Below are 27,283 nucleotides of genomic sequence, written 5' to 3' on the forward strand. Positions count from 1 at the left end.
ATGGAGAGAGCTGCCCTCCCCCTGTCACAAAACCCGTCACAGATCCCCTCACGCCATCCCCCCTCAGAAAAAAAAAGACGCGTCACCCAAAACGAGCCACCCGCTTATTCTAAAAATAATACCGCTTTTATTACCTTCTTGAAAAATCGCAACCACCCCTCTCCCACACAAAAGAAACGAAGTGAAACGAGTTAAAGACACGAATCCAAAAGCATTTTATTTGTCCGCAAACGCTGCCTCCACCCCCCTCAGGCTCCCTCTCCCCGTGAGGGGAGCGAAGCCGCGCGCCCCCCCCCCCCCCCTCGAGCCCCACGCACGCGCAGAGGGCGGGAAGGCGGCGGGCGCGCGCACGGCGCGAGGGAGGGGGGCGTGGCCGCGGGGCGAATGCGCGCGCGGCCCCCTCCTCTCCCCACCCCTCCCCTCCCCTCTCGGCCCCGCGGGTCCCCGACCAACGGTCGGCGCGGGCGGGCGGCGGGACCGGACTGGATCGAACCGGAGCGGAACGGAGCGGCTCGGGGCGGACCGGACCGAACCGGACTGGATCGCAGCGGAACGGAGCCTCCCCCGCGGGCACCGCCTGAGGTAAAAGGGCGGGAAAATGGGGGGAGGAGGGGGGGGTCGGGGCTGAGGGCCCGGCATGGCCGCGCCCCGCCGCCCTCACGGGGCTGGGCTCCCCCTGCTCGGGTGCCGCCCCTCAGCCTCCAGGGACCCCCGGGGAGTGCTCCTAGGGCTGGGGGGGCTCGTCCGGGGATGGGTGAGGGAGCGCGGGGTGCCCGCTGTGCGCTCTGTGCCGGTCACGCCGCCGCCCTGCACCTTCAGGCGGCGCGTGGGAGATAAAGGACTGACAGGATTTCTGTCAGAAACGGGGAAAAAAAGGCCGGCGGGGAAGGGGGCAGGGAGCAGGGAGCCCAGGCAGGCTCCAGCCGCACAGACCCCGGGCTAAACGCAGCTGCGGCACCTGCAGCAGAGCCCTCGAGCCGTGCCCCTCCTCTGTGTGCCATCTTCTTGCCACACGGGGTTTAATTTTTATTATTATTTATTTTTTTTTAGGGGTGCCTGGTTTACTCGCTCCACGTAGCGTTGATCTGCTCCTTTTCAATGAAGACGCCTTTGGGAGCTGAGCACGTCGCAGCTGAGCGCTGAGGTAAATCACTAGCGCAGGGGAGGACCGGCGTTGGCGTGTGCTGCGAGCCTGCACCCCAAGCAGCCCCTCACTGCCAAATGCAGCGCCTTGAAGCAGCCCAGTACCGCTAAATGGGTCGCTTTATGGCTTCCCGGAGGCTGGGACACAGTTGTAGGGTGAAGCTGCCTGAGCTATGGGTCCCTAAACGGCCCTCGCAGCCACCCGATGAATTGTAGTGCTTTGGCTGAGGATGGCAAAGAGATGGCTTCCTTCTGCAACGCTTACTGGAATATGTCATCTGAAGGGGGATTTGTTTCTCTCTATTTCCTTTGCCTTGTTTGTTTTTTCTTTTTCTTTTCTTTTTTTTTTTTCTGTGTTCACATCTTGCTTCTGTGTCTTCAATGACAACGGAAGATACACCAATAAAGACACCAGCTATGCCTATTTTCACCTACCCCAGTAACTGAAGTTCCTGTCTGTAGTCATTGATACATAGTCAGGCTTTGATACAAGTTGATACAGAAACGTCTTCAAGTGTTTTTGTGCCTGTGTGTTTTGCAGGATAAACCTGGCAGCAAACAAAGGATGTTTTTACCATTTTCTTAATGCTGTCATTGTCTGACGTCAGTACCTTGTTAATTATGTTTCCTGACTTTGCTCAATCAGTGTTTTTTTTTTCTCATGTGTTTTGGTTGTTACCAGATGGGAACTCAACTGTTGTGCATGATTAAATTACTCTCCTTTTATATGGCCTGATTTGTAGCATAAACGTTGCAAACCCAGGTGTTTAAAAGAGTAGTTTATGTTTGTGTTGAAAGTCTTCATAGTGATGCATTTGTTCTTTTTCACTAGATTTTGATTGAATTCAGTCACCTCGTACCCCAGTACCATTAGTTTATGTTTAGAGAAGTCAGTGTTTTTGGTGTTCAGGTCCAATTTGTTTAGAATATCGTGCGTCTTTATGGAGCTCCTGTATGTTTGTCGTGTCTTGCAGTGAAGCCACACGGTTTGGATGATGGTAGTTCCTGGGAGCGCCCCGCTCATACAGCAGGACCATGCACTGGAGCCTGGCTTAGGGCGAGACTCGACGGAGAATTCTGCCATGGGCCCCGACACGGAGCCGGAGTCCGAGGAGGTCGGCCCGAAGCTGGATGAGGTGCGGAAGCTGCAGGAGCTGGTGCGGAGGCTGGAGATCCAGAATCAGCACCTAAGAACGAGGAGCCGCAGGAGTCTGCTCGGGACCACGCCAAGCGAGATCCACGCCAGCGTGGATAACCACGACTCTGGTCTCAATGGGATGGAAATAAATAATAGCATCAATGCTATAACTGAGAAGCAGGAGTTGCAAATAATGGCAGATCTGCACAACAAGCTAAGCAAAATCAGGAAGGAGGAGGGAGAGAACAATTGCTTAAGAAAAGACAAAGATGCCCAAATGCAATATAGTTGTAACAGTGCCACTGAGGGATTGTCTTCCAACACGTACAAGGTGGAAATGAAGACTGATGATAACGTTAGGCGTTCGTCACGTGTGGATGGGAGTAATGGCACAGAGCTTATGGGAAACTTGGTCGTTGCAGGTATTGATGCCTCGGTTAAAATACATGAACAAAATCCAAATGAAAACTGCGGAGATGTAGAAAGTCTTTTGAATAACACAGCTCTGGATGAAGTGAAAGTGTTAGAACTCGAGAACTGCAATGAAGAGGAAGATAGCTGGTACGTATTTTGAAACTTTGCTAATACGTGGAACTCGTGCTGCTGCAATTCCAAGTGTTTGTGTTTAAACATGCAATATGTTTTTAAAGATATCAAATGCTTTGATTTTTAGCAGCAAGAAAGTGCCTGACGTTATTGATTGTTGTTATTTTTAAGAACACTCTGCCAGAACTTTTTTTTTGTTCCTGAAGCAGTTTAACTGTAGAGCTTGTCTGTCCCCTTACTTGCTAAAGCTGCTGGAGCACGTGTAGAAATCCTCCTTTCCTTGTTATTTCATTAACACGTGCAGAAGTGTGGGTTTTTAATCTTTGTACATAAGCGTCAAATGTTGTATTTAGCAAAATGCAGACTGAGATCCTAGAGCATCTGGAATTTGTGGCTTTTGCTAACATCTCTGAAGAATCTGTTTCCATTTCCTGAGTATGGTTTCTTTGCAGTTAACCGTTTTCTTTTGTTTAGTGACATGATATGAAACAGATCAATGATGTCATCCTTAACTGACCTTACTTTGTAGGACTCCACCAGCAGCCTCATTTACAGCTGGCTGTATAAATCAGCAGATTAATTTCCCTTGCCCTTCCAAAACTAGTTAAAGTTTGAGGCTAATTCCAGCTCATGCAATAACTGGGACTGGAGATTTTATCCAGAGTTCTTAAAATTAAGACTTTGTAGGGTAGCCTCAGGGATCTACAAATTGTGTTCCAAACTTATTTAGCTGGAGATTAATCTGGCAGTGAAGATAGCATTCCAGAATGGCTACTAAATACAAAACAAGCCATAAAATATAAAAATTCATTAGCTGTTGCAAGCAAGGGTAAACTTCTGTTTGTAAATGGCATGGAGCTCAGTAACTTAATGATGTCAGCTCAAATCTATTGTTATTATTTAAGAAACAGGGAAAGCACTTTTCTGATGGCAAAATGAAGTAAGACTGCTTTTCAGCATTAGTTTTGGAAAAGAATTCAGAAAGTTAGAAGTGCTCTTCAAAATTGATTTATCGTGTGCTGTTTTTTTAAATTTTTTTGTTTTCCCTTGGCAGTCAGAAAGTTCTCCTGCACACCTTTCCTGGCTGCAGCTGGTACATGTGACTCCTCATTTGTTTGTGACTGCTACTGACAGTCACGATGCAAGCCTCATTTGGACACCCAAATACTGGTTCTAACTTGATCACTGAGAATCCAGCATACCTACAAAGCATTTTGATCAGATTTTTTTTAAAAAAAGGGGGGGAGGGGAGGGGATGTATTTGACAAGCTGGTATATTTAACAAGCTGGTAATTTTCCTTATTTCCAGTCTTTCATACATGCTTATAGCCTACAACATGAGATGTTCTTCAAACTAGGTTGTCTTGATAAAGAAACCAGACACAGCTGGAGATTTATACAGGCAATGAATACTGTGAAATGAAGCCAGGAGAGATTCTGCACTCAGAGGCTTGAGTTTATTAATCTCCTCTTGAGTTGGTGGCTAATAACCTCGTTCTTCTTTACCAAGTACTGAAAGTGAGGAACTAATAATGGATGTAGAATTAATAGCGCATGCCTCTGCTTATTGCCAAGTACTTGAAATTCACTTTGCAAGAACATCTCATATGCTGTCTGTGCTGATATTCTTGGGTTCCTATCAGCAATAGCCAGATAACAGTGGTTATGTGGGTGTTTTTTTCTTTTTTCTTTTTTAAAAAAAAAAAGAAAAGAAAAGCTTCTAATGCTATGTGGATTTAGGAACAACTTTAATAAGGTGGCTTTGCTGACTGGGGGGATTTTGTACTGCCTGGACAGAAGTAATAACTAAATATGTCAAGCAGCGCATTAGTCAAAGCGAATAGCTTACTATATTGTCATAGCTGCAGTCTTTTTTAATACCATATGTATGGGAAAAAAGCAGTAGCTAATATTGAAGATAATCTTGTAAGCAGATCTTTGACGTTTTATGATTTTTGGTGTCTCTGAGAAGCGCCCTGCGGCTTGTGTTGCCCTCTCGGTGCTGAGCTGACAGGCTGGTACTGGCCCTGACCTCTTCCTTAATGTCTTCTGGTAGGTGGGATGATGCTCTATACCATAAAGAATACTGAGAGCTTATGTTGTAGTTTTCTGAAATATGAACCAGTTTCAAATACGGAATGGGGAAAAAATAGCATTTAAAGTGAGAGGCTGTAGTTCCTACATCCTCGTGTCACTTCTCCAGCTTTAAGAATACTCCAAAACCAGAGGGTGGCCTTGTGCTGGTGCCCTTGTGATTGACAGGGTTTGAAACCTCCAGCAAAAATCTCCCGTGTGGATTTTTGCCACCTGAGCTAACAGCAAAGCCTGCTGCACTCGGAGTGCCAAGGGGGAAGCACGACGGAGCGGGTCTGAGGAATTGCCCCAGGTCTCTGCATGCACAAGTAGAGTCTGGGTTCCTGCACCCCTGAAAATACCATTCCTTGGTCCAGACTGCAGGCGTTTCTGGGCTAGCAGTGCAGTTTCCCTCGGTGTCAGCAAGACCTGGTGTCTCGTGTGCTGTTTTTAAAAACAAGGGTGTGATGAATGAGATCCTGTGAAACATGAGGTAGGGCGTCCCAGGCGGTAACGGTACTCTGCGCTTCTTTGGTGTCTGTCCCTTGACTTGCTTCCTTAGGTCGCTTTCTCAAGTAGCTGTTCAACATTGTAAATATCCTCGAGGCCCAACTGAGGGCAAGTCAGCTTTCCGTGCTGTCCAGCTCAGCACGATGCTTGGTGTAGGCTTCAGTGGTCTCTGCCCCGTATTAGATTCCAGCCCAGTCCTTTGTGGCACGTTTCTGTGCACGTCAGCTCCTGAGCTGGTTGAGGAAAGGCAGAAAGGGGCCGATGGGATACGCGTGCAGTCGTTCTGCCTCGTTTGTCATTCCTGTGAACTCCCTGCATGGAAGAATTAAGTTACAGTTTTCTGTGAGCTTAGTTTGATGTTCTTCATGCGGTGATTTGTATTCAGCATTTCGTTATGCAGACCGCTGCTGCTGTTCTGGTGTTTTGCAAATTGTCAGTTATCCTTCCTGGTAAGACTTGGGGGAGAGGATTTGGATTTGGAATTACGATGAGGTGATTCACATTCCACCCACCTCTGAAACACAAAGCGTTCCTGTTGGTGTGGCATTGCATGAAAGAGGGAGAGAAAAATGGTCAAGTACTGAAGAAGCTGGGCTTTGCACTCATTCTCCTTGTTACCAAATCAGATGATTTTTATCTCCGTCCCCCCTAATGCTTGTTTTTCTGTTATCGGGATGAGTACCAACTCCTCCATCCACGCATTGCCTTGAGCAGCTTCCCTTTTCCCCTTGGTGGAAGGAAAAAAGAGGCCCTTGGACACATCTCCCCAGTGGTGCTACTGCTGTTGTTTGAAATGATCTTTAAGCCAAAAGTTTTGCATCCCCGGGGCTAAAGCTAAACAGCCAGCAGGTTAACACGGGGCTTCAGGTAGACTTTTAGGTGTGTTTTTCTGCCTTTTATTTTTTATTTTTTTAAACTCAAACCTACTAATCATGCAAATTCAACAAAATCTTTGTAAGTTTCTTTAAAATTGTTGAGGTCCTTTTTCAAAAAGCTGTAAAATGGGTGTCTACATGAATGTGCAAATCTACTCCGCCTAATATCCTGTTATTTTTTTATTTTGTGGGGTGAAGAGGTGAATGAATCCCTGTGCCACTCAGGTGAATCCCTTTGTGGCTGTTTCATCTGTGTCTTGCAGGGCTTCCGTCCCCCAAATCACGTCTTCCCACTGCAAGCAGGCTGTGTCACCATCCCCTTTGTGCTATGCTGTCTCCTGTTTGAACCCAGGATCCTCACACAGCAAGGAGGGACTCCTTGAAATAATCTTTGAGCCAGCCATGTGCCCAGTCCCTACAAATAAATTGCTATTTAGGAGCTTCCTTGGAGCGTATGTTTTCAGCATTAGCTCTGGCTCAATTTTGCAGCGTTTAATTCAATACACTGCAGGGTGACAACAGCATCCTGGAAACGTGACATCTTGCCCCTCTAAGCTGGGGAGAGCTCTAACTGCCTTCCATCTCTGGACTCCCTTCGTACCTTTCAGAGGCCATGCAGTAGTTCTCCAGGGATCTCCCCTTGCCAACAACTGCATGATTAGTGACAGTAACTTGCACGGGGTTAGTTTTTCAGACAAGGTTAGCTTATGAAAAGCTGCTGGAGGTATTTTTAATACTGTTTCAGCTCGCTCTGTGGCATTAATGTATTGATGACTTACCAAAACCATTTCCTGATGTTCCAGCTTGTTTTAGCAGCCCTTTGTGTTAGCTGCAGGAAGCCGTTCTGATGTCTGGGGCAACGTCTGACCTGCTGTGCGCAATGCTTGGGCAGAGGAGCTCCTTCAAAACCTTTCTGTGCAGCTCTAAGGTAACGCTGCCATCAGCAGCCTTCAGCACTGGTAACTGCCAGTGCCCGAGTGGAGTTAACTGGAAGGAAAGCCTACCGGCTTGTCTGATGCCTGCGTGCAAAATGCAGCCTTTTGGCTTCGCTTGCTTGTGATGGGGGAAGCCTGAAATGCCAGAGTTTGTCCTGAAGTGCTGGAGGTGCTGAGGGTTCCCTATGAAATGAGGGGTGGGCAAGGGGCTGTCTGTGGGGCCTTGGGGGGCTGCAGCAGGAGCGGTGCTGCCCCGCTCCTCGATGGGACCTGTGGGTGCCCCTCGCTCTTGCAGGCGGGCGGCTGTGTCAGGAGATTAGGCTAATGCCTTGTTGGAAGCTCCTCTGATTTAGTGCTGCGATTCTTGGTGGTTTGTTCAGCAGGATTAGTCGCTAGAGAGACATAAAAAAAAAAGTGGTGCTGCCTCTGGGATCTGCTGCGCGCTGGTTTTTTGCATTCTCCAGTTATGTTTCTTGGGAATGAAAGCTCAGACTGCTCTTTTAGCTAATGCTCTGCTGCTGGTGTTTGGGCAGTGTTTTCCACAGGGATTTTCTCCTTGTTTCTTTTGTCTGTCATTTCATGGACTCTGTGTGTGTGTGTATATATATATATATATATATTTCCTACTGTTGCTTTCCTCAGCACTCCATCACTGATATTTCTGTTCAACAGCGGCATCAGATTGCACTGGGAACTGCAGCAGTGCAGTAATAAATCTGAAAATCCACCTCTCTAAAGGCTGATACATAAAGGAAAGGCAAATGAGTGCATTGTGTTAGAAATGCTTGCTTTATAGAAGAATTTAGCTGCCTTCTTAGCACTTTGGAGGTGTACCTTATAAATCTAAAATGTTCTAAACACGTTTAGCTACCTCAGGGTTCTGTCTTCATGTGTTGGTGCATGTGTACTGGTGCTGAGTGCCTGTAGGTGACGGGTAATAAACCAAGCTTGTGTCATAACAACCGGGGTTCATTTTATTTTCAATTTAGCTCACAAGTGTATTAATTATAGAACTTTCTGCAGCCCTGTTTCTCATTTTATGATCTACAGGTTGACTTGTGTAAATATTCTGCATGATTAGAACCTTACATTTTCAGTCACTGCTGACTTTTGCTCTTACAATCAATCTGATGCGTTACTAAATTGTAAAGAAGCTTTTTTTAGCGAAGAGATCGATTTAAGAAAGTTGTCATAGTATCGTCTAGGTCCTTGTTGTTTGTTTTCTCTAAGGGGGTATTTTCTAAAACAAACAATAGTGGCTACTGGCTCCCATGTATCCTGTAACACTTGAAAATTGCTAGCGGGTGTTTTGCTGTTAGTACATTGGAATAGACTGCAAGGAATGCCACAGATTTATTTCTTGAAATACTTTTTCTTCCATTATTCGTAAGGGAAGAAAAACCTCCTGTGGTGCTCGCTGCCCAACCAAACCCACTTGCCTCTTAGCAGAGGTGCAGTTCACAAAATACTTGATAGGGAAAGGAAAACACGTGCAGAGTAAGGAGAAACTAAGGATGCGTTGGGTAAGGTTTTCCTCACAGAAGCTCTAGAAAATCTCGTTCATATTTAATGAATGACACAGCAAATCCCCAATATATCAAACTGGGAATAGATATCTGCCCAGTGTCTGCTTCCTGAGCTCTGTGTTAGGCCTTGGCACTGTTTAAACAATTTGTTAGTTTTCAATTGTGATTTGACAAAAGAAAATATTCAAAGCATAACTTTTTGCTGTTTTAAACAGAACATGCTCGCCACCAAAAACTGCTGAGTTGTAGGAACAGTGCAAGGTAAAGCTTACTCACTAAGCAGGTATTTGCTAAACCCCAAAGACTTTGGCTGACTTATAAACTGGCAGCCTTGTGCATGCTTAATGGCATGCTTGAGTACATTTTTTCCAGTGATTACTGGATTAAGTTATCCTGACAAATCAAACATGCTCATGGGGTGAAACTACCAGAAACAAAACCCTGTGTATTTGGAAACAGAGCAGAGTGAGCTAGCTTTGTCACAAAAACCTCTTTCAGACAAAAACTTGTTCGAGTTGTGCTACAAACGTGGTGCTGTCTGAACTTCCCTCGCTTGCTGCGGCCGTTGTGCCACCAGGGCGATGGAGGACAGCACTCCGTGGAGGCAGTGATAAGGACAGACATTCAGGTCTGGATATTGTCCAGAAAAATCCTTGCTTCTGGTAATGGGGCAGGTGGGTTTGGTTTGTTAGGCTGGTGGTGTGCAGAGCTGTGGGAGAATAAGCCATGAGAGCATGTTGTGACGAGTTAGCTTGGGGAACGTTGAACCCAAAGCTGCGCAGCACGGACTTGGTGAAATCAAGGCGGAATTCCTCCGAAGGCGTTATCTTTCTATAGATTGCCTGGCAGTGCTCTGAAAAATTGAGTTGTCCTTACTTAATTGAGTTTAGTTAAACGGTAAGTGAGGCCGTCTCTTGCCGATAGACTTGTCAGCTGAAAAAATGAGCCCTCTGGCAGACTGCAGAGCAGGTTGCTCTGCCTCGCAGGGAAGTGGCTCCAGCAATCAAATGAGCATCGTAATTCGGTGCTGGTGCGGTCCTGGGTAGAAACGTGATTAGAAGGAGCTGAGTAGAACAAGGACTTCCCAAAGTAGAGCAAGATTTTCTCCCTAAACCTAAAATAAGCAAAGAACAGCGTGACCTGCACTAAGGAGGCTGTTGGCCTCTTTTTTAATGGTTTTATTGCTGCTTTTTTGGTCTGAACTGTAAAACAAACCCAGGGAGAGCGAGCGCTTTGCTTTCTCCGTTTTATTCAGGCTGAGTGGCTGTAATGCTCGTTTGCCCATGCAGAAACAGCAAGGCTTGCTTGTGGAGTCTTTTATAAGAGATAATACTGTGTGTTCAGGAATACTGCCTTCCCTTTGCTCAGCACTTATTTTTCCCATAGCAAACTGGCTTCTGGATTTTTTTTATTTGTGTGTGGTTTTATGTAAAGGTTGCTATGAAAAAGCCTCTGCATGAGACATGGCAATGTAGACTGACCCTCTGCTCCCCAAAAAGAGGGTCTGGCCAGGGGCAAGAATATAATTAAGATCACTAAAGTTGTGAGTGGCATGTCAGGAGACAATGGAGAATAGCTGCCCTCCACTGGCATCCCCTTCCCCAAGAACTGGGCAGTACTGGGAGTAAATAGGAGGTGACAGCTTCACAGCAAGCAAACAGAAGTGTCCCAGCGCATCAGTTGGCTGCCAGGGGTGCTAAAAGAAGAGAGAGAAGGATCCAAAAGGAGATAAGAAAAAAAAAATATCTGTAGGGAGCTGTTGTGTGTGGAGATGCTCACTCGGGTAGCCCCAAATAGCAAAGGTGTGGGAGTCCTGGAGAACTTTCTGTGCAAGGACAGCTTCTGGGTCGATCTGCTGTTCTGTTGTGTGAGCCTGGGGGCAGGATAGGGGACAGGGCCATAGCTTAGATGGATGTTTGGATGTTGGTGTGGTATTTTAACCATCGCAGCTCTTTGTTTTCTTTAGGCCAGTCCTCGCTTTCATGGGTAGGACACCTGAAAACTGAGAGTTCACCAGAATGTTTATGTAGCTCAAACATGAGAGTTTTTTTTAGAAATTAGTGGGATAATTACAAAAATATCAAATGATTTATGTTAGTTTTGTTGGGAGAAGGAGGATTTTTTGAATTGAGTATGAGATATCAGTGTGAGGAGTACCCAGAGCAGAAGGACCTGATGTGTCTCTCTGCCGCAGCACACGATGTTCCTGCTAGGAGAGGGGCGCTGAGCAGGCCCTGCTGAGACAGATGGACTTGGGAGCCGCAGACTTTGTGTCTGCAAAGAACAGCTAACCTCCAACAGCTTCTTGTTCAACCCCAAACATTTAGTCTCAAACCGTCTCTCTTCCTGAAAGGTATTCAGTACCTCAAAGATTTCAAAGAGTTGGGAGATCTCTACATCTTTTGGTATGCTTCAATCCAAATTCAGCAGTTTGAGCCTTTGGTTGAGAATCTTACGGCCTTGTTAACAAGATCAGAAAAGTTTTTGCTTTCAGCAGTCTGCTCTCTGCTTCTTCCTGAGCTCAGAGGTGTCACCTCTCAGACCCTTCCACCAATTGCCCAGATGGGGGTCCTAAAGTTTGTCATCTCAGAACGTGCTTCCCTACCTGTGAATCCTTTTTGTATGATGCTTTGGATGACTCCAGGAGAACGCTCTATTAAATCCCTTTTTGTAGCAACACATTCATAGTACAATAAATATTGTAGCATGTGCAGATTAAGACAATTTAGGTGGAACTCTGATATTGAAGCAAGGCATGTATTACTGTATGCAGAAACTATACCCTTTGACCTTTCTTGAGAGAAATTGTCTACTTATGGAATAGTTAAGACGCTGCTTTACACATCATCAGTTGTAAATAATCCAAGGCTCAAAGGTAATTAAACTGTTTATACATAAGTCCAGGCCTGCAAAATGATGCTAAGAGTGTTAAAACTGTCAAAAACTTGGGCGTTGTTAGAACTTAGTTAACACAACAATTGAAAAAAGGAAAGGTAATGTGCAGTTAATACTCCCTAATTGTTTGAAGATTTCTAAAGCGTTTAATTAAATTGCTTATCCTGTCAGTCTGTGGCTAGTCTCTATACAATTCCTGCAGGGGCCGAGAGCTGTTGTTACGAGGCAGGAGACAAATGTTAGACATTTGTGTAATACAGCTTTAACACCCTGACCTGTAGGGTTTTTTAACAGACCAAAAACCAACCAAACATTTAAAGACTTCTAAAAGAAGATGAAGATCAAATTAGAATCCCCTTGTCACCCTTGTCATCTTTGTCATGGGATGTTTTTTGGAGGGGAGGGATGGAGAGAGAGGAAGTGGCAATAGGTGATGGCAAGTGTGCCAAATGGAAGTTGGTGCTCAACAGCTTAAAAGTTCCAGCAGTTCTGCAGCATGTCAGGCCTGAAGCTTGCTCTGCAGAGGCTGTGTATTTCTCTGTGAAGCTGTCTTTTAAGTGAATTTAACTATCATGGTAGTACATTTGGTGTCTGAGTCACAGTTTGCATTTTTTTCCCTGTTTTTAAGTTGGGTAACATTTCTGTTGCTTACTGCTAGCTATACTTCAGTAACTGCTACTTCTGTGCTTGCATGCATGCATTAATGAGCGTTTCTACTGTCCCTTTTCAATCCTTACAAAGGCTGTATGTGTCCCCGAGAAAATCTGCTGCGGACCAGAAAACGGGCTCACCTTTAAAATGGTGCCGCCAGGTGTTGGACAACCCCAGCCCCGAGACAGAAGCAGCCTGCCGAACTCTGATCAACAGGCTGGATCAAGGTATGTCAACTACAGGCTCTGCTTCTTTGGGTATCTTTTTATTTCCCCTTGCATGCTTTATGTTATTGAGGAGTAATAAAGAGACATGAAGTTTGCAGTTACTGTCCTGGAGAGTATCTGCAGAGACAGCACCTTCAGATGTTGTGTTCTTACTGCCTATTTGTGCAGCAGTGTTTGTCACTGTATGAAAACCTCCCTGCCTTTGGTTTACCACAGTAGTGCCATCAGCTGACCAAGGTAAGAGATTGTTCTTTAAACGTTAAGAAAACTGCGCTGATTGCAAGTAAGAGACTGACCGAGGAACCCTGCTGTTTTGCCTTCGTGTATCTTTTTAAGACGCAAATAAAGACACTACAAATTTAATGCCAAATTGACCACCTTGTTTTCTGTTCTTTTAATGTGTGCAGAGCCTAAAAACACTACAATTCATATCAGTGTTTTCAGACTCTTAATTTTTTTTTTTTTTTTTTAGTACTTAAAAATTTGTAATGTAAAAATATATATGAAAAAAGTGTATTTTTGGGGGGGCGGGAGGGGTTGGTTATATAAATTAATTGCTACATCTTTTTTCAAGTAAAAAGTTCTGCTGATGTTGACTCTTCCTAATGATGATTATTTTTACTGTATCTTACTGTTACTGATATTACCTGAGTAACGTAATTGTCTGACACTAAGAGCTTCTAATAATTAAATGTTAAAACCTGGAACTTGCAGAAATGGTGTGAGTTGGGAAACTAGTTTTGCTTCCAGTTTTATTATTCTCTAAAACAGGGCAGGGAGATGTTTTTATTTTCCTTTTTCAAAGCACAGAAGGATCAATCCCGTATTAATCATTCACTGATACAGAAGCTCTGTGAATGGATGCATAGTTTATTTCATTACAGAACCAAGTTTGTTATTTTATATCTACATATCCATAGCCCATCACCTGGAAACCATCTGGTGGATAATCCTACCTTTTGTCTTTTCAAATGCGCTCCTGGTTTATATTTAAAATGTGCAAGTCCTGAGCTGAATTGCTCGTAGCCAAGACGCTGAGGAATTTGAAGTGAATGAATAATCTGTTTCTATGTTGTGCAGCTTTCTATATCATATAGCTTTCTTTACAGGCAGCTGTGATTTTCCCCACAGCTGGAGGGATATCTAGTTTTATTATTTCCTTCTAACAACTCTTCACTGAAAAACATTGTAGAGCGGGACATGCTGCAGCCCCATCTGTCTGGTTCGACTCAGGAGCACCTAAACACAAAGCAGCAGTTAGCTGTGTGCTTCAATAAGTGAAGTTTCTGCAAGAATTAACACTTGGGAGTCCCTTAACATTTTATTAATTATCATTTTAACATTTTGATGTTAACTGCTGAAAATACAACCAATTTGGTACAGAAATAGTTGTCTGCGTGGGTGTCAACTTTGTCTTCTATATGAATGCAATCATTTTGATTTCAGGTTGAGCAGCAGTTCTAACTCGGCGATAGGAAGTCGGAGTCTGCTGACTTCTCAAGATTACATCCCAGCAGTGTTTTGGCGCAGCTCGCAACCAGGCTCACTTTGAGTTTAGCCTTGAAATTCCTGACTTAAGATAACCGAATGTAGTTTGAGAACAAACTTCATTTACTTCTATAAACCATTTGTGCTTAACAATTTAAATGCAGATTGATTTGATTAACTCTTTGCTTTCTAACTGAAATATATCAAGCTTTATTTGTAGTCTTTTTAACTACAATACTTAATATTTGTGTGCACTGGGGGGGAGGTGGGCGACCAACAATTGTATTTATATGGTGAATTCTCACTCACTTCCTCAGCTACTGTTCTCTGGATTTCAGGGGTGGGTAATTCAGCAGCCCCTTGAATATATGCAGATCACGGAGTGAGTCATTTTGTTGATGTTGTAGCTGCTTATTTCCAAATTCAGTAAGCATGGATACACTGAATTTTGCTACCTGGCTTCTTTTTTATCATTCCGCTAACTTGCATGCAGGTCTTTTTTGAATAAATACTTCAGAATAGCTGTTTTTCATAGTCATTTGCTCTCCTTTTAATTTAAAGTCATAGCTTTTATAGTTTTGATGCTGGTTTGATTCTGTCATTAAGAATTCAAAATGATACACGTTTAAACATAAAGTTCAATGGAGCTCTTTAAAATGAAGACAGAGTATAAAAGTGACAGATATTTATGGAAACAGTCATCTTTGAAGACCAGCATTGAAACTTTCAGGAACATACAACTTCTTCAAAGCGGTTTTCAGAAGTTATTCTTGGAATTCTTTAGAAGTGAAAAAAACAAGTTAAAGTGGAGACTGAGCCAAGGGAACAGGCACTGCTTTGCCTCCTGTATCTTGTAACTGACGCCATCAGGATGTCTCATTCGAAGTTCATCCTTCACAACATTTAATTTTGTTTGTCCCAATGCCTTTAACTTATGCTCTTTTTTTTTTCTTTTTTTCTTTTTTTCTTTTTTTCTTTTTTTTTTTTTTTAATAATTTGATAACCTTTGTGGCTTTTCTGTATTTTTCCTTCTAGCCAGTAGATGGAAAAACCTGTATTGCAGTCCGCTGGCATCACCAAGCGCACATAATTTGAATACAGAGACATGCTCCTCTAGCAATGCACTAAACTCTCCCGGGCATCTCAAATCGACTAACAAAGCACTACTAACCTGTGGCAGCTCAGGTATGGCATGTCAGTAGAGCAGTGCAACCCTGTGGTGTTTAAAATGCAAGGAGTATTACTAAAGGACACAGGGAAAAGCTGTCAAGAGCTGTAAGTTCACCCATGGGGTTTTCTCCTTTTAGTTTGCTCTCTTATCCAGGTTTCATCTGTTGTGGGGAGAAAACCTTCTTGCATTCTAAATGTCTTATAGTTTTTGTTGTTTTTGTTTTTATAACTTTTAATATCCTTTAAACTGTACTAATTATAATAGATTTAAAATAGAAAACAGATGTTGGGGGGGGAAACGCCTTTGTCTTGAATAACATTGTTATATGTAGGTATTAACTATATAAAGTTACTTGGTTTCTGTTTTTTTGGCTTGAGCATGTGAAGTTTCTTTTGAAAATATTGATTAATACAGTCAAAAAGAAGCCTTGTGCTTGTCTGTAAACTGTCTGAATGAAAAACTAAACACAAATAGCAGAAGCTTTCCATCAGACTTCATTGTGTTTGGAGTAAGATTTCGTAATTCACGGCAACTTGTACAAAATTCCTGTCAGAAGGCTATATTAATGAATTATAATAATGAAGCTTCTCCTAAATGCCTTGGCCTCAAGTCTGCATCTGCTTTTAAGCTGCAGCCTTGAGTCCACGCAGGCTCTTTCAGTAGCATTGTTGATCCCTGGTGCACTTTATGCTCAGTTTCCAAGTAGAAATGCTTTGCCTCCTTGCTTATTATCAAGAGTCTTCCTTGGTTGTTTTATTTATTTCTTTTCTTGTGGAGAATGCTGTATCCTAATTTGCATGTTTAGAAACATAAAGCATATTTAACAGTTTCTGGCTTGAAAGTTGATGTTAAAAGAACCTGTTTTTTAAAAAAAAAAACCACCACCACCTTGCATATGGATGTTTTCACAGCTGCAGGAGATCTGCTGGTTTTCTGCTGTAAATAGAAATGAACACTTGGCTCTGTTTTGTAAACAAAAGGATGCATGTACACCTGATTATTTTTGATAGTTGAATTCTTCAGGGAAAATGCTCTAAATAAACTTTTTTTTTTTTTAATATATCTGTAATAGGTTTTCTTGGTTTTTAATATGAAGATGGTTAGCAGCAGGGTTTAAATCTAGATTTATGATCTCATCACTTTCATATGGAAACAGTTACTGTTTAAAACTGAAGTGTCCGTGCAATTTCTAAAATTCATCATCCACTTTGCAAATCTGAAGTTGTCAAGAGTACCACATAAAGAGAGAGCATAGCACAGGCTATTTCCCCGTAGGGTTATTATGCACCTGTTCTGTGGCTCTTTCCTTTCCCACTCCTTTAATTTCAGTTGTTGAAAACACACCTTCTGTAAGTGCTGACGGAGTTCAAAGTTCATTTTCAACTTGATTGATCTGGATCTATTTTTATTTCTCAGAAAAACAGAGCTTTCCTAATAGTTCAAGTGAAAAATGTTCAACAGCAACTTAAAGCTCTTCCAAAATCCATAGTGCTAAGCTTCTGAAATGAAAACCATAATCAGTTCATTTTGCAATGTTGAGCCACTGCAGATTTTACTGATGATAGAGTGTAAAAGTTTTTTGGCTTTTTCCCTTCCTTCTTGACTGTTTCTAAGTAGACCTGTAATTTGAAATACAAGGAGATACACACAACTAAAGCAGGAAATTTGCTTTTAAAAAAAGCTGTATTAAACTGGGAGGTGATAGTCACAACAGGAAAGAAGAAACAAATTATATAATCCTGAGGTATATTTTCTTCAATAACTTCTTTTTCCCTGTCCACAAATAACAATCAAGTATCAATATCTAAGTATATTTACAGAAGGCCAGCAAATTCAGACCATTACAAAGATACAGAAACTCATCTGAGTTTCTTCTGAGCAATTTGACTGCATGCAGAGTGAGTACTGCATTTTAAAATGATTCAGTATTCATGTATTTCTCCTCCTTTACCTCTGAAGCTGTTCTGGTGGACTATGAGAGTGTGACAGGAGGAACTTTTTCGTAACCTTCTGTAGTTTCTCTCTCATTTTATTTCTAATCTAGTTTTGTCAACTAATGAATAACTTGAAAAAGGCAATTGATGGACGTTTCTTACAGTCTAAAAATTTTTCCTGATTTCTTCTTTCCCATCCAGTCTCATCTTCTCTTCTATGGAGACATTTTTTTCTGTGCTTTTATTGCTGCAAAGAGTTTCAAAATAATATCAAGGTCTAAATTTCAACTACTTCTGCATACTTAGAACAGCTGATATAGTGAGTCAAGCAGACTGCATGTCTGTAGGATAAGGCTTACATCATTACATCCTTGCCATTTCCTTTGAGACACTGAATCCCAGGTGTCACGGGAGAACTAGACTGACATGCATTCAGTCAGTGAGAAGTCTCTGTTATTCTTGGCCTCAGAATGTCTTTAAACCTTTTCTGGAGAGCCAGAAAGGGAAGTATGTTGATTTTTGGAAGATCATCATGTCTGTCAACTAAGACAAGTCGGTTGTCCTTTTCCCGGGTTTGAAGTGTCAGGTAGTACTTTGTGTTCTGTCGTTTGCTGCTGCTTGCATCAGAGCACTTCAGCCTTCCTCTTTTAATCAGTGAAATGTTTCTAGAGCACCTGTAGTTTATTCATTATACTGCGTCCTGGAGGTGCAATCCCTGGAATTAAGTTCAGTCTTAATACTGGAGTGTCTTGGTTTGGAGGGCGAGTGTGGTTGTATAACGCACACATGTGTCCCTTACACCACAGTCACGCTACTATGCAATATGTGAGCATCTTGAAACTGGAAAAATGTTACACCTTTTCAGATGAGGAGTTTGAAGTTCATCGGTAGAAGGCACTTTGCTCAATACCCATGTAGGGAACTTGTTTTACACCTGGACTTGAAACGTGTGTCTTCAGTGTTGTCCGTTACCACCCTTAACAACTGGTGCAAAAAAAAAAACCTTGAAGAGATCACACTGGGAATCTGCTGCTTTCTCTTGCACAAGAGGGAGTTAACTGTTGTTTGAAAGGGTTGTTCAGGAATGATTTGTAGATGTTTTGCTGAGAACAGACAAAATGTTTTATTTCAAGTGTCACTTGTAGTATTGTTGAGAATTAGTCAATTAGCTACATTGCTTCCAATACTTCTTTTTTTTTTTTTCCTAGAAAGCAGATAGCAAAACTGAGCTAAAGTGAAGGTGGTAAATGACATCATATCGATGCAATGGGAGGCTGATGTTTTGTTCTTGATTTATCTGCTGATGCTGTAACAGCCTACTTGTTGCTTCTTGTATCAGTGATGAGCTTGAATCTCTGTCTGAGCAGGATTTGTATTCCTTAATCCTACTCTAGCTTTAAGTGATGGCAAGTGTTCGTAGCCTCTTGCATATCCACAGCTTTATCTTCTATCAGATTGGTTGTATTTCTGTGTTTTGTTGTTTTTTTTTTCTTTGCATTTAGTACTATATATATTTAGACAACCTTGTAATTTCTTCAAAGGTAATGGGGTTCTGTCTCCTAAAATAGCTCCACAGATTGGAAGGTTCAAGGCTTAGTTATGCTAGGAGCATGTGGTATTTTGTAACAAGCAGCATGGACAGGCACAGCTGCTGTGTAGAGGCTTGAGATTCATTAATCCCTTCCTGTGTTTCCAGAAGTTTTTCTAGTAATGCTTTTTTATATATACAAAGCAGTATGGATGTTCTAAAATGGGAGAAGATGGAGGTAGGCTAGTGTAATAACCATTCACCAGCTTTCCTGCTGTCTTTCAAAGATACTACCCCGAGCTGAAATTAATGTTGATGGAATGGCAGCAAGGCTCTTGTAACATTGCCTGCATCTGCCTGCCATCTACAGATGGGGATGGGCTAACTGCTGGTGATGCTTACCCTTGCTGCAGTAACAGCAAGTTGCCAGGAAGAAAAGTATTGGAGGAAACCCAAAAGCTGTTGCGATACCTGATTTCTGTATACGGGGTTATTTGCAAGCTGCCTACATCTGAAGAACAAATACCAGCATAACCCAAGAGTTACACAACTTGTTCTTGTCTTCCTATTTCTGTGGCAAGTAGTAGTGCTTGTACACCGTGGAAAACACTGCCTTGCTTGACCTCAGAAAAAGTACAAGCAGGTGAAGGTCTGCACATGCTAATTGTGATTATTTTTGTTATTATTTATTATTCTAAAGGAAAATTGGTTGTTCTTCTTTCTAATGCCTGGTTTTTGAAAGGCTTCCCTTTGCAGAAAGATCCTTCCAGTTTGGTTTTTATTAGCTATAGTAAAGGTTCCATGACCTGCTCTATGTATAAGCTGTATCCTTTCCTGTAAGAAAGAGAATTTGTTTTTTGATGGGAGGAAAGAAGAATATAAATCTCTAAAACGAGGAGGTAATCCTGTATAAACTGTACTTTACATAATCAAATTGTGTGAATGATTTTTGAGGTATTGTAGTGTGAAAGCCAGTTGGATCCTTTTACTCCTATTCCTCCTCCTCATCAACGCCTTAGCAGATGCTTCATGTAGCTCTGCTGCTTAATATCTAAATCAATAGCTGCCCCTTCCTCAAAATCGGCAGCAATAATAAATACTGATCTTATTGGCAAGTTTGAACTTAGAAATATATATCTTTGTTACCTTCTGTCCAGAAGGTGGCAATTTTATCCCCATGCAGACTCTCTGCCTCCTTAAAACTGCAAGTTAAAGCCCCGAGCACTGTGTTCTCAAGTCACTGCTAACTTCTTAATTATTTCTAGCGATCATACCTTAACTTCATAACTGTACTGATTTTTATTACTGGAATAAATATTCTTCTGCTTGTTCTTGCTTCGTATACGGATGTTGAATGTTTTTTTCTATTCTTTCTATTCTAAAGGTTACTTGAGCATGCATTCTGCACTGAGCTCTCAGTCATCTGTGGACAGTGAGCTGAGCACATCTGATGACTCCATTTCTATGGGATACAAACTGCAGGACTTGACTGATGTCCAGGTTATGGCACGCCTTCAGGAAGAAAGTATGTGGCAGCGATTTTCTGTGTGATATGGTTTTAGAATCGTAGATAAATGTAGGTGGATTTAAACTGTTCTGTTCCCCAAACAACAAAAGGATTTGATAGATCATTTGTAACCTTTGTGTTTTGCAAGGGCTTCCTTTAAAAGTCTACAGACCCAAACTGCCACTTAAACTTAGCAGTTGTGTAACACTGTCAAGATTATACCTTGTAAAGCAGAGAATGGTCTTGAAAGTACTATCCCAAACCCCAGCCTTGTTAAATGTGCAAGCACCCTTTAGTCTTCAAAATGTTCTAACCCAGACCGTCTCTCAAATACAGGTGAGGTTTCATGAGTAACCATTCTGTAGCAGTGGCAGTTCAGACAGCAGCTGCTCATCGAGTTGTTTGACTGCTGTTGCCTTGCTTCAGCCAACGTGAGCAGCTGTGGAGCTGCAGTGTGTGTCAGTTTGGGGAACTGATCCAGCTGAGAAAATAACCCGGCAAACAATTTTGCTTGTAAATTTTTGTTTTTCTGAGCAAGGTTGCCTAACTGCAGCATGAAATCATATTAGAAGCTGTCTAGAGAACCGAATTTTACAAGCTGTGTTTTTCACAGAAGACGCAGGTTGTATTCTATGGCTGTGTTGAGTAAACCAAAAGTTGAAGAGCATTAACACTGAAAGAGCTGAAATTACAACTTAAGCTTTTCTCTGGTAAAGTGCTTAGAGACAGCTCTGCAAATTTAACCAAGCGTAAAGCATGTCTGCGTCACGGCGTGGGGATTTCAGGGCCATGAGCCAGTTCCCATTAAGTTCCTGGTAAAAACTCACTGCTGACCTCAGTGCAATTTGTAGAAGTCCTGACTGAAAATCAAGGTGGAACAAAGTTGTAGGATTTGGTAGTCTGTGCAAATTAATCATTGATTTTGATTTACTGGAAACAGAAAATGAAAGTCTCTGTTTTTCTTTTGATGAGCACCTCCTTTTAGTACTGTACGTTTATAAATATAAAAGATGTTATGAAACAGTAATTTGGATGTGAGACCAAAAAGAGCAAAAGATTGTGTTATTGCTTCATTATGCTTGAGTGCAGCAAGTTCTGTTTAAGGGAATAAAGCAAGTAACGGCCCTTCCCTTTTTAAACTTGAGTATTTTCTTAGGCTTTGTGATCACTTAAAAAAATAAAAAATAAATAAAAGAGTATAGCAGAGAAATCCTGTCACATCACAAAGTTTCTAGTGAGGTAGGAAAAGATTGCTTTATCCTCAGAATTATGTACCCTTTTCATATCTGTACTGTGAAGGGAAGTAAGTAGAGAATTACACTTTTTTTTTTTTTTTTTTTTTTTTTTATTCCCTGGGATGGAGGGAATGCAGTGAGAAGAGTTTTTGAGAATGTTGACTAACACGTTTTTCAAAAGCCCAATCAACGAGTTCGCTAAATTAGTTATTGGTAAGAAGTTGCTTGCATTTTATTAGGCAAGAAAGCTTAAATAAAGGCACAAGTTGGGTGAGGAGCTATAAGTAACCTAGGCAGATGCACCATGGATATCAGTAAATGCAGGCCTTTTATCACTTGGAGGCATAAGTTCAAATCTTTGTTTCACATTGAAATGCTGGTGGGTGCATAATTAACTGCACTGAAAAATTCATAGTGTAATTTAGACTCATTTACAGAGCTCACCTAACAGAGCTTGCATGGCAGTACATAGTCCACAAGCACAGCTGCTCATGTGTGTGATATAAGGAGTAATTTAGGTCATTTTGAATATTAATTATTTGCTCTAATTAAACAATGCTGATACAGGTGACTCCTGTTCCAGCTTAGGGATTCAGTGTGCTGAGAGAGCCTTCAGTAAAGACAGTTGTATCAGCTGGAGTCTCCTTCAAGGGTGAAACAAATTACTGATGGAAGTATTGCTTCTGAGTTTGTGTTGCTTATGGGTAAGGAATTTTTATTTTAACATACGGTGACCTTGAGCTGCGTTGCCGTCCGCCTCCAGGTCTCCGTCAGGATTGTGCCTCTAGCTCTGCTTCCGTATCACGTCGCAGTTCCAGCGCCTCCCTTCACTCCCTGCGAAGAGGAACCTACAGTGACCAGGAGTTCGATACGTACAGCCTTGAGGATGAGGATGATTATGACTGTTCCCTGTCATACCGCAGCGCTCACAGATACTCGCCATCTCCACTCAGTTCACCCAGATGCCAGTCCCCTTCTTCCAGTACAGATTATAGTAGGGCATCTACTTCCCGTATCCGTCCCCCAAGGAGATCCGTGCAAAGCCCGATGCAAGACCGGCTGAAGTACGCGAACAGCGAAGGTAAGCTACTCATGAGCTCTTGGTACAAGTTAATTTAAAAAAATAAAGTATATATTTTGAAGCATTCATTTCGAAAGTGTTGTTATTTACTGGAAATAGTTCATTCAGGAATTAGTTCTATACCTGTCTACTTTTTAGATTTTCTAATAATCTGAACAGTTTTACCTCGTGGTTGCTACCAGAAGCAGCAAACAGTGGATTTGCTTTTGATTTCAGAGGAGATGCGCCACAGCATGCCCAACCTAGCCAGGACGAGTCTTCGAGCTCTGGAGTCTGTCAGGAGCAGCCGGAGCTTGGAGTCGGACCTGCAGGTGCCAAGCAGTCGACTTTCAAGAATTCAGCAGCCATCAGCAAGTCAGTGCAATGCCTTCTACACATTGCTGTAGTGCATTTTTCTTTTTTTTGTTTAAACCTCCCTGACTAAAACCAAGGCCCTTAAGACGCATTGTGTCCTGATGAGTTCTTATAATACTGTTGCCAACCAGGTTATTCTTTCTTTGTCATTCCATTTCTAGGTCTGGCTCCCAGTAAGCTCAGGTATTCCTCCAGTGCTGGGCAGTCTCCCTTAACAGTGCGACAACCAATGAAAGCCGGGTCGTGCACAAACTCTCTGTTAACACCCAGGCAGCCGGTAAAAGCCTGCAGTTACACAAATCCTGTCAGTGGAGTTCGAAAGCCACAGGGTTCTTCGCTTAGCACAGGCTCTTCCAGTAGCAGTTCCGCTACTAGAAGCAGCAACATGGTCACTGTGGCCAAAAACTCACCTATTAAAGCACGCACGTCTGTTGGAGGATCTTCAGTGCCCAAGAGCAAGCTGACGCCACCGTCCAAGAGGTAAGATGTTAAGCTTCACAGACCTGAATGTCTACCTTCATTTCACAAATTAGAAGCTTTTTTAATAGAGTGATGTTCATCTTGGAATTCTTCTAAAGTGTGCCATGGATATAAGCTTGGGTCAGATGTACTGATGACCTACTGATGATGTCTACTATTGAAAACAGCTTGAGGCTCAGATCTCACAGTCTCGGCAGGTGAAGCTGTAGGAGGTGATAGTTCAGCACATCTGTCCTGGTATTTTCAGGAAATCATAGCTAAAACAGGGAAATTGTTTTTGGAATTCTCAAACTGGTTATTATCTCTCTCATGAGAGGCAGCTGGATGGATTTTAATACAGTGTCTGCATATGGATCTCCATGAATATGAAAATTAAACTCTGCTCTAATGCAGATGTTTAGATGTCGGGTTGGGAAGCCATTAAAGAAAGGGTAGCACAAAGCTGTTATGTTCATGGAGGTTAAGTACTTTGCTGTCAGTCAGGAAATAAAGAGTTGCAGTTCCTTAATATACCACTAAAATTAAGTTCAGTGAATGCATGTGTGAAGTGATAGGCTAGAACTCATCAGCTTCTTGCTTAAATGCCCTGTGACCAAGTCATACAATATTCTGTGCCTCAGTATTCCATCATTAAAAAAAAATAATTCTATTCATCTATTTTTTAAACAAAGCTAGTTGTCCAGGAAAACGTGGAGCTATAGGCTCAAATATATTTGTATAAGAAATGAACATTATGAAACATTTTTATTTGGTGCATACACCTGGTTTGAGGAAGGAAAAAAAAATCTTTCAAAAGACTAATAAACTCTATTTTCTGTTAATATAATAATCTTCCCAGATGACTGACTGTGGTACTCTAATTTTGCTTCTCATAAAATATTTTATTTTTTTAGTGTTTAGCTAGGAGTCTAGGTGGGCATTGTCTAAAACCTAATGAGTTTTTAGAAGGGTTTTGAAAATAGGAATATGTCTAAGACAAACCTTGACTATTTTGTCCTATGTCATTAAAGTAACTTAAAAAAAAAAAAAAAGCAAACATAATGGTATCCAAAAAATGTAATTTTTGTTCTTGTTGCATAAGTGAACTGATTTTGAGGTTGTATTTTAACCCAGTATGATGCAATTGGATTTGTTTTACAATTACTTCTAGCTCTTTAGCTTTTGTGATTGAATACTTAAATATTTAGACAGTGGATGTCTGAAGTTTGCAGATAGTCTAAAGCAACAGCTGTTTAGTTAGAACATATCCAATCTCCTTAAAACCTCTAAAATGGCTTTAACAACTACATGCATGGACTGCTTTATGCCATTTGAGCAATGTTTTCTTATCCCATTGTCCCCAGCCATCTGCTGTATTCTTGTGTATGGCAAGCCCCCAACCAAATTGCCCAAAGCTATTTTTTTTACAGCTGTTTGCAGCACAATTTTAATGTAAACTTTTAATGGGAAATTAACTTGATTGAATATCAGCCTGCTAAGGAATATTGTACTCTGATTTTTAAATGTCTGCTTATAGCCTTAAATTGACATGTGTCTACTACTTAAAAAAACAACAACAAAAGCACACTAAAGGGAATTTTTAAGTGCTTGACTTGTAGCAGTACTCTACGTACAACTTGAATGTAGTTCATGTATTCAGTCATACTCACAAGAAAAAAAATTGTTCTAGACTCAGGTGTGGGAAAACCCACAGTAGTGCTCATAAGGTAGCACAGCAGGTTAAATAGGTCTCTGCTGAAGTATTTATTCATACTCAATTGCTTTAAGCTGCCTGAAATAGCTGCTGCTGTACCTGTTGCGTGGGCCTCGTGGTGCAGGGGCTGGGCACCTGTGTGACTGCAGCAGTTTACCTAAAACAGGCTGCTGCTGACACTGTCATGTGACTGATGCTGCAAAAGCCCTGTGTAAGCTGAAGCCTCACACAGGCATTCGTTCCTGTGTGCACCAACAGATTACCTGGAACTTTGCTTCTTGTAGCTGGTAGTGATTTCTTTGTCTCTCAAACCAGATTTCTTCAATCAGCAAAGACCACTCAGAACACTGTGGACGACTCCTGGAAGGATGGGTGTTACTGACACAACCAAAATGCCGATGCACTGCCAAACACCTCTGTGAAGCAGAACCCCAGCTGGCTGGGCTTTGAGAACATTATTTTAAAACAATCCTCTACGTGAGAGACCCATCTCTTTGGGACTGATGTGTATAGTTCCTCTCCTCTTGAATGCAAACAATCCTCGCCTTCCAAAACCCTGTCAAGAGCCTGTCCTGAGCGGTGGAACACACAACTGCTTTACCATGTTCCCACCGTTCAAAACGTTACTGAAATACAAGTCTTCACACGAAGACTGAAAAGAGCCTTATTTCATTCTAACCTCTATTTGCAGCCCTTTGGAAGGCCTGTTGCAAAAAAAAAAAAAAAAAAAGCTTTTTACGAACTGCTCCTGAGGATGCTTGCTTAAAAAGGCTGCTGGTTGCCCTGCTTGTGCCAGAAAGCAGCTCTGAGCCACTGCTGTGGCGTGTTACATGGCGGTGGCCTGGGGAGACTAGAAATAGCTGTATAGGTGTTAGAAGTAAGACTTTTTAACTTCAACCTGGTGTATTCTAATATTGGTCTGAAACAACTTTTTTTTTTTTTTTTTTACTTCTGTATAGAATGTATTTCTGCTAATTTTTATTGTTTGTTCTAGGAAATGAAGCAGGTTTTTATAACTGTAGCATACTTCAAGCTGTTGTATTCAAGTGTGTGCATCACAGTTCACAAGTGAAGGAGCAGTACACAATATTTGTGTGGGTTTGTGACCAGGCAGTTGCAGGGACGGGGGATGCTATTTGAAAACTGCTGTTTATCAGCATCTTCATATCTCATACGAGGAAGTTGACAAACACCAGTTACGAGCAAACTTTTTTAAAAAAAAATAGCTCCCACTGACTGATTTGACTTGAAGTGGTTCCCTTTGATCTTTCAACTAGCCCCTAACTGCCCTCATTTTTGTAGAAGAGTTTTCTACTGTCTCTTTGGCTATGAAGGATTCTGTTTCAATGTCCTTTTCCTCAGCAAGTGCTGGAGGCTACAGTCTTAGTACACAAAATATGCACTGATAGCAATGTTCTCCCTGCCATCAATGTGATTTTGATAGTGTAGTTTAATAAAATGTTATGGTGCTGAAATAGATCTGCCTTACTCAAACAGTGAGCCTGACTGCGTGTTTTTTGTGCTAGGAGTGAGGCTGCTTTTCATGACAGCCCCAGCGCTACAGAAGTCTGCTTCAGCTCTTTTGAGAGACTTCCTTTGGAGACCTGTTTACCTAGACAGAGCTTTACGATGCAAGTATCGGTATTTACCTTTCAGCTCTTTGGATTTCAGAAGAATGAGGTAGGTGTCAGCAATGGAAAACAATTCATAGCACTCAGTTCATGCCTTAAAGGAGAACATCCACAAAGGGCTTAAGCAAAATAAAATATAGGAAACTACTTGCAACTAGGAAGCCACAGCAGAGATCACGCTTTGCATTAAGTTTGTTTTAGAAAGGTAAAAAGAGGAAGAGAGCTGTATCAAATTGAGTTTCAGACTAGCTCTCATGAATATGTTCCCGTGTCACCTACTGACTGCTGCTAGAAAGGTAATGCTGGTGCAGGACTGGTCTTAGCTGACCTTTTTGCACAAGGGGCTGAGAGAACAGTTACACAATAGCAGCTTTTTGCAGTGGGTGAGCAAGCTTTGAGACTAAGGTTGTTGCCTGTTGAAAGAGATATACATGTAAGCTAGTGAGAACTGCAAGGGTTTCTTTCTCCCATTCCACATGCTCCTTGTAATGAATATCAATGTTTTCCTATTAGAAGATAGCTGTATACAACTGTTTCTTGACACTTCTTCCACTTTAGAGCAGCCTCTAGCTGGAAAAGTGTGGATAGGAGCGGATGGGGAGAAATCCCCTGGTAAATCTCAAAGCCAGTTCCACTTAGTGGAAGGGCAAAAAGGAAGGCTT

General features: G+C 42.0%; 1 protein-coding gene across 2 annotated transcripts; it reads left to right on the forward strand.

Moving 5' to 3' along the window:
• Window positions 1-474: 474 nt before the first annotated feature.
• Window positions 475-25,720, forward strand: LOC116494635 (SLAIN motif-containing protein-like). Of its 2 annotated transcripts, XM_032196605.1 has the most exons (10): window positions 475-582; window positions 1,051-1,144; window positions 2,118-2,842; window positions 12,383-12,519; window positions 15,043-15,192; window positions 20,025-20,165; window positions 22,146-22,463; window positions 22,680-22,817; window positions 22,979-23,297; window positions 25,306-25,720. In XM_032196605.1, the coding sequence occupies exons 3-10, from the start codon at window positions 2,136-2,138 to the stop codon at window positions 25,370-25,372; spliced, it is 1,977 nt and encodes a 658-aa protein (XP_032052496.1). In that variant the 5' UTR covers window positions 475-582; window positions 1,051-1,144; window positions 2,118-2,135; the 3' UTR covers window positions 25,373-25,720. The 2 variants fall into 2 exon arrangements, with proteins under 2 accessions (XP_032052496.1, XP_032052497.1); XM_032196606.1 differs by lacking the exon at window positions 15,043-15,192.
• The last annotated feature ends 1,563 nt before the right edge of the window (window positions 25,721-27,283 follow it).

Source organism: Aythya fuligula, chromosome 13 (genome assembly GCF_009819795.1).
Source record: "Aythya fuligula isolate bAytFul2 chromosome 13, bAytFul2.pri, whole genome shotgun sequence".
In the NCBI taxonomy this organism is placed as follows: Eukaryota; Metazoa; Chordata; class Aves; order Anseriformes; family Anatidae; genus Aythya; species Aythya fuligula.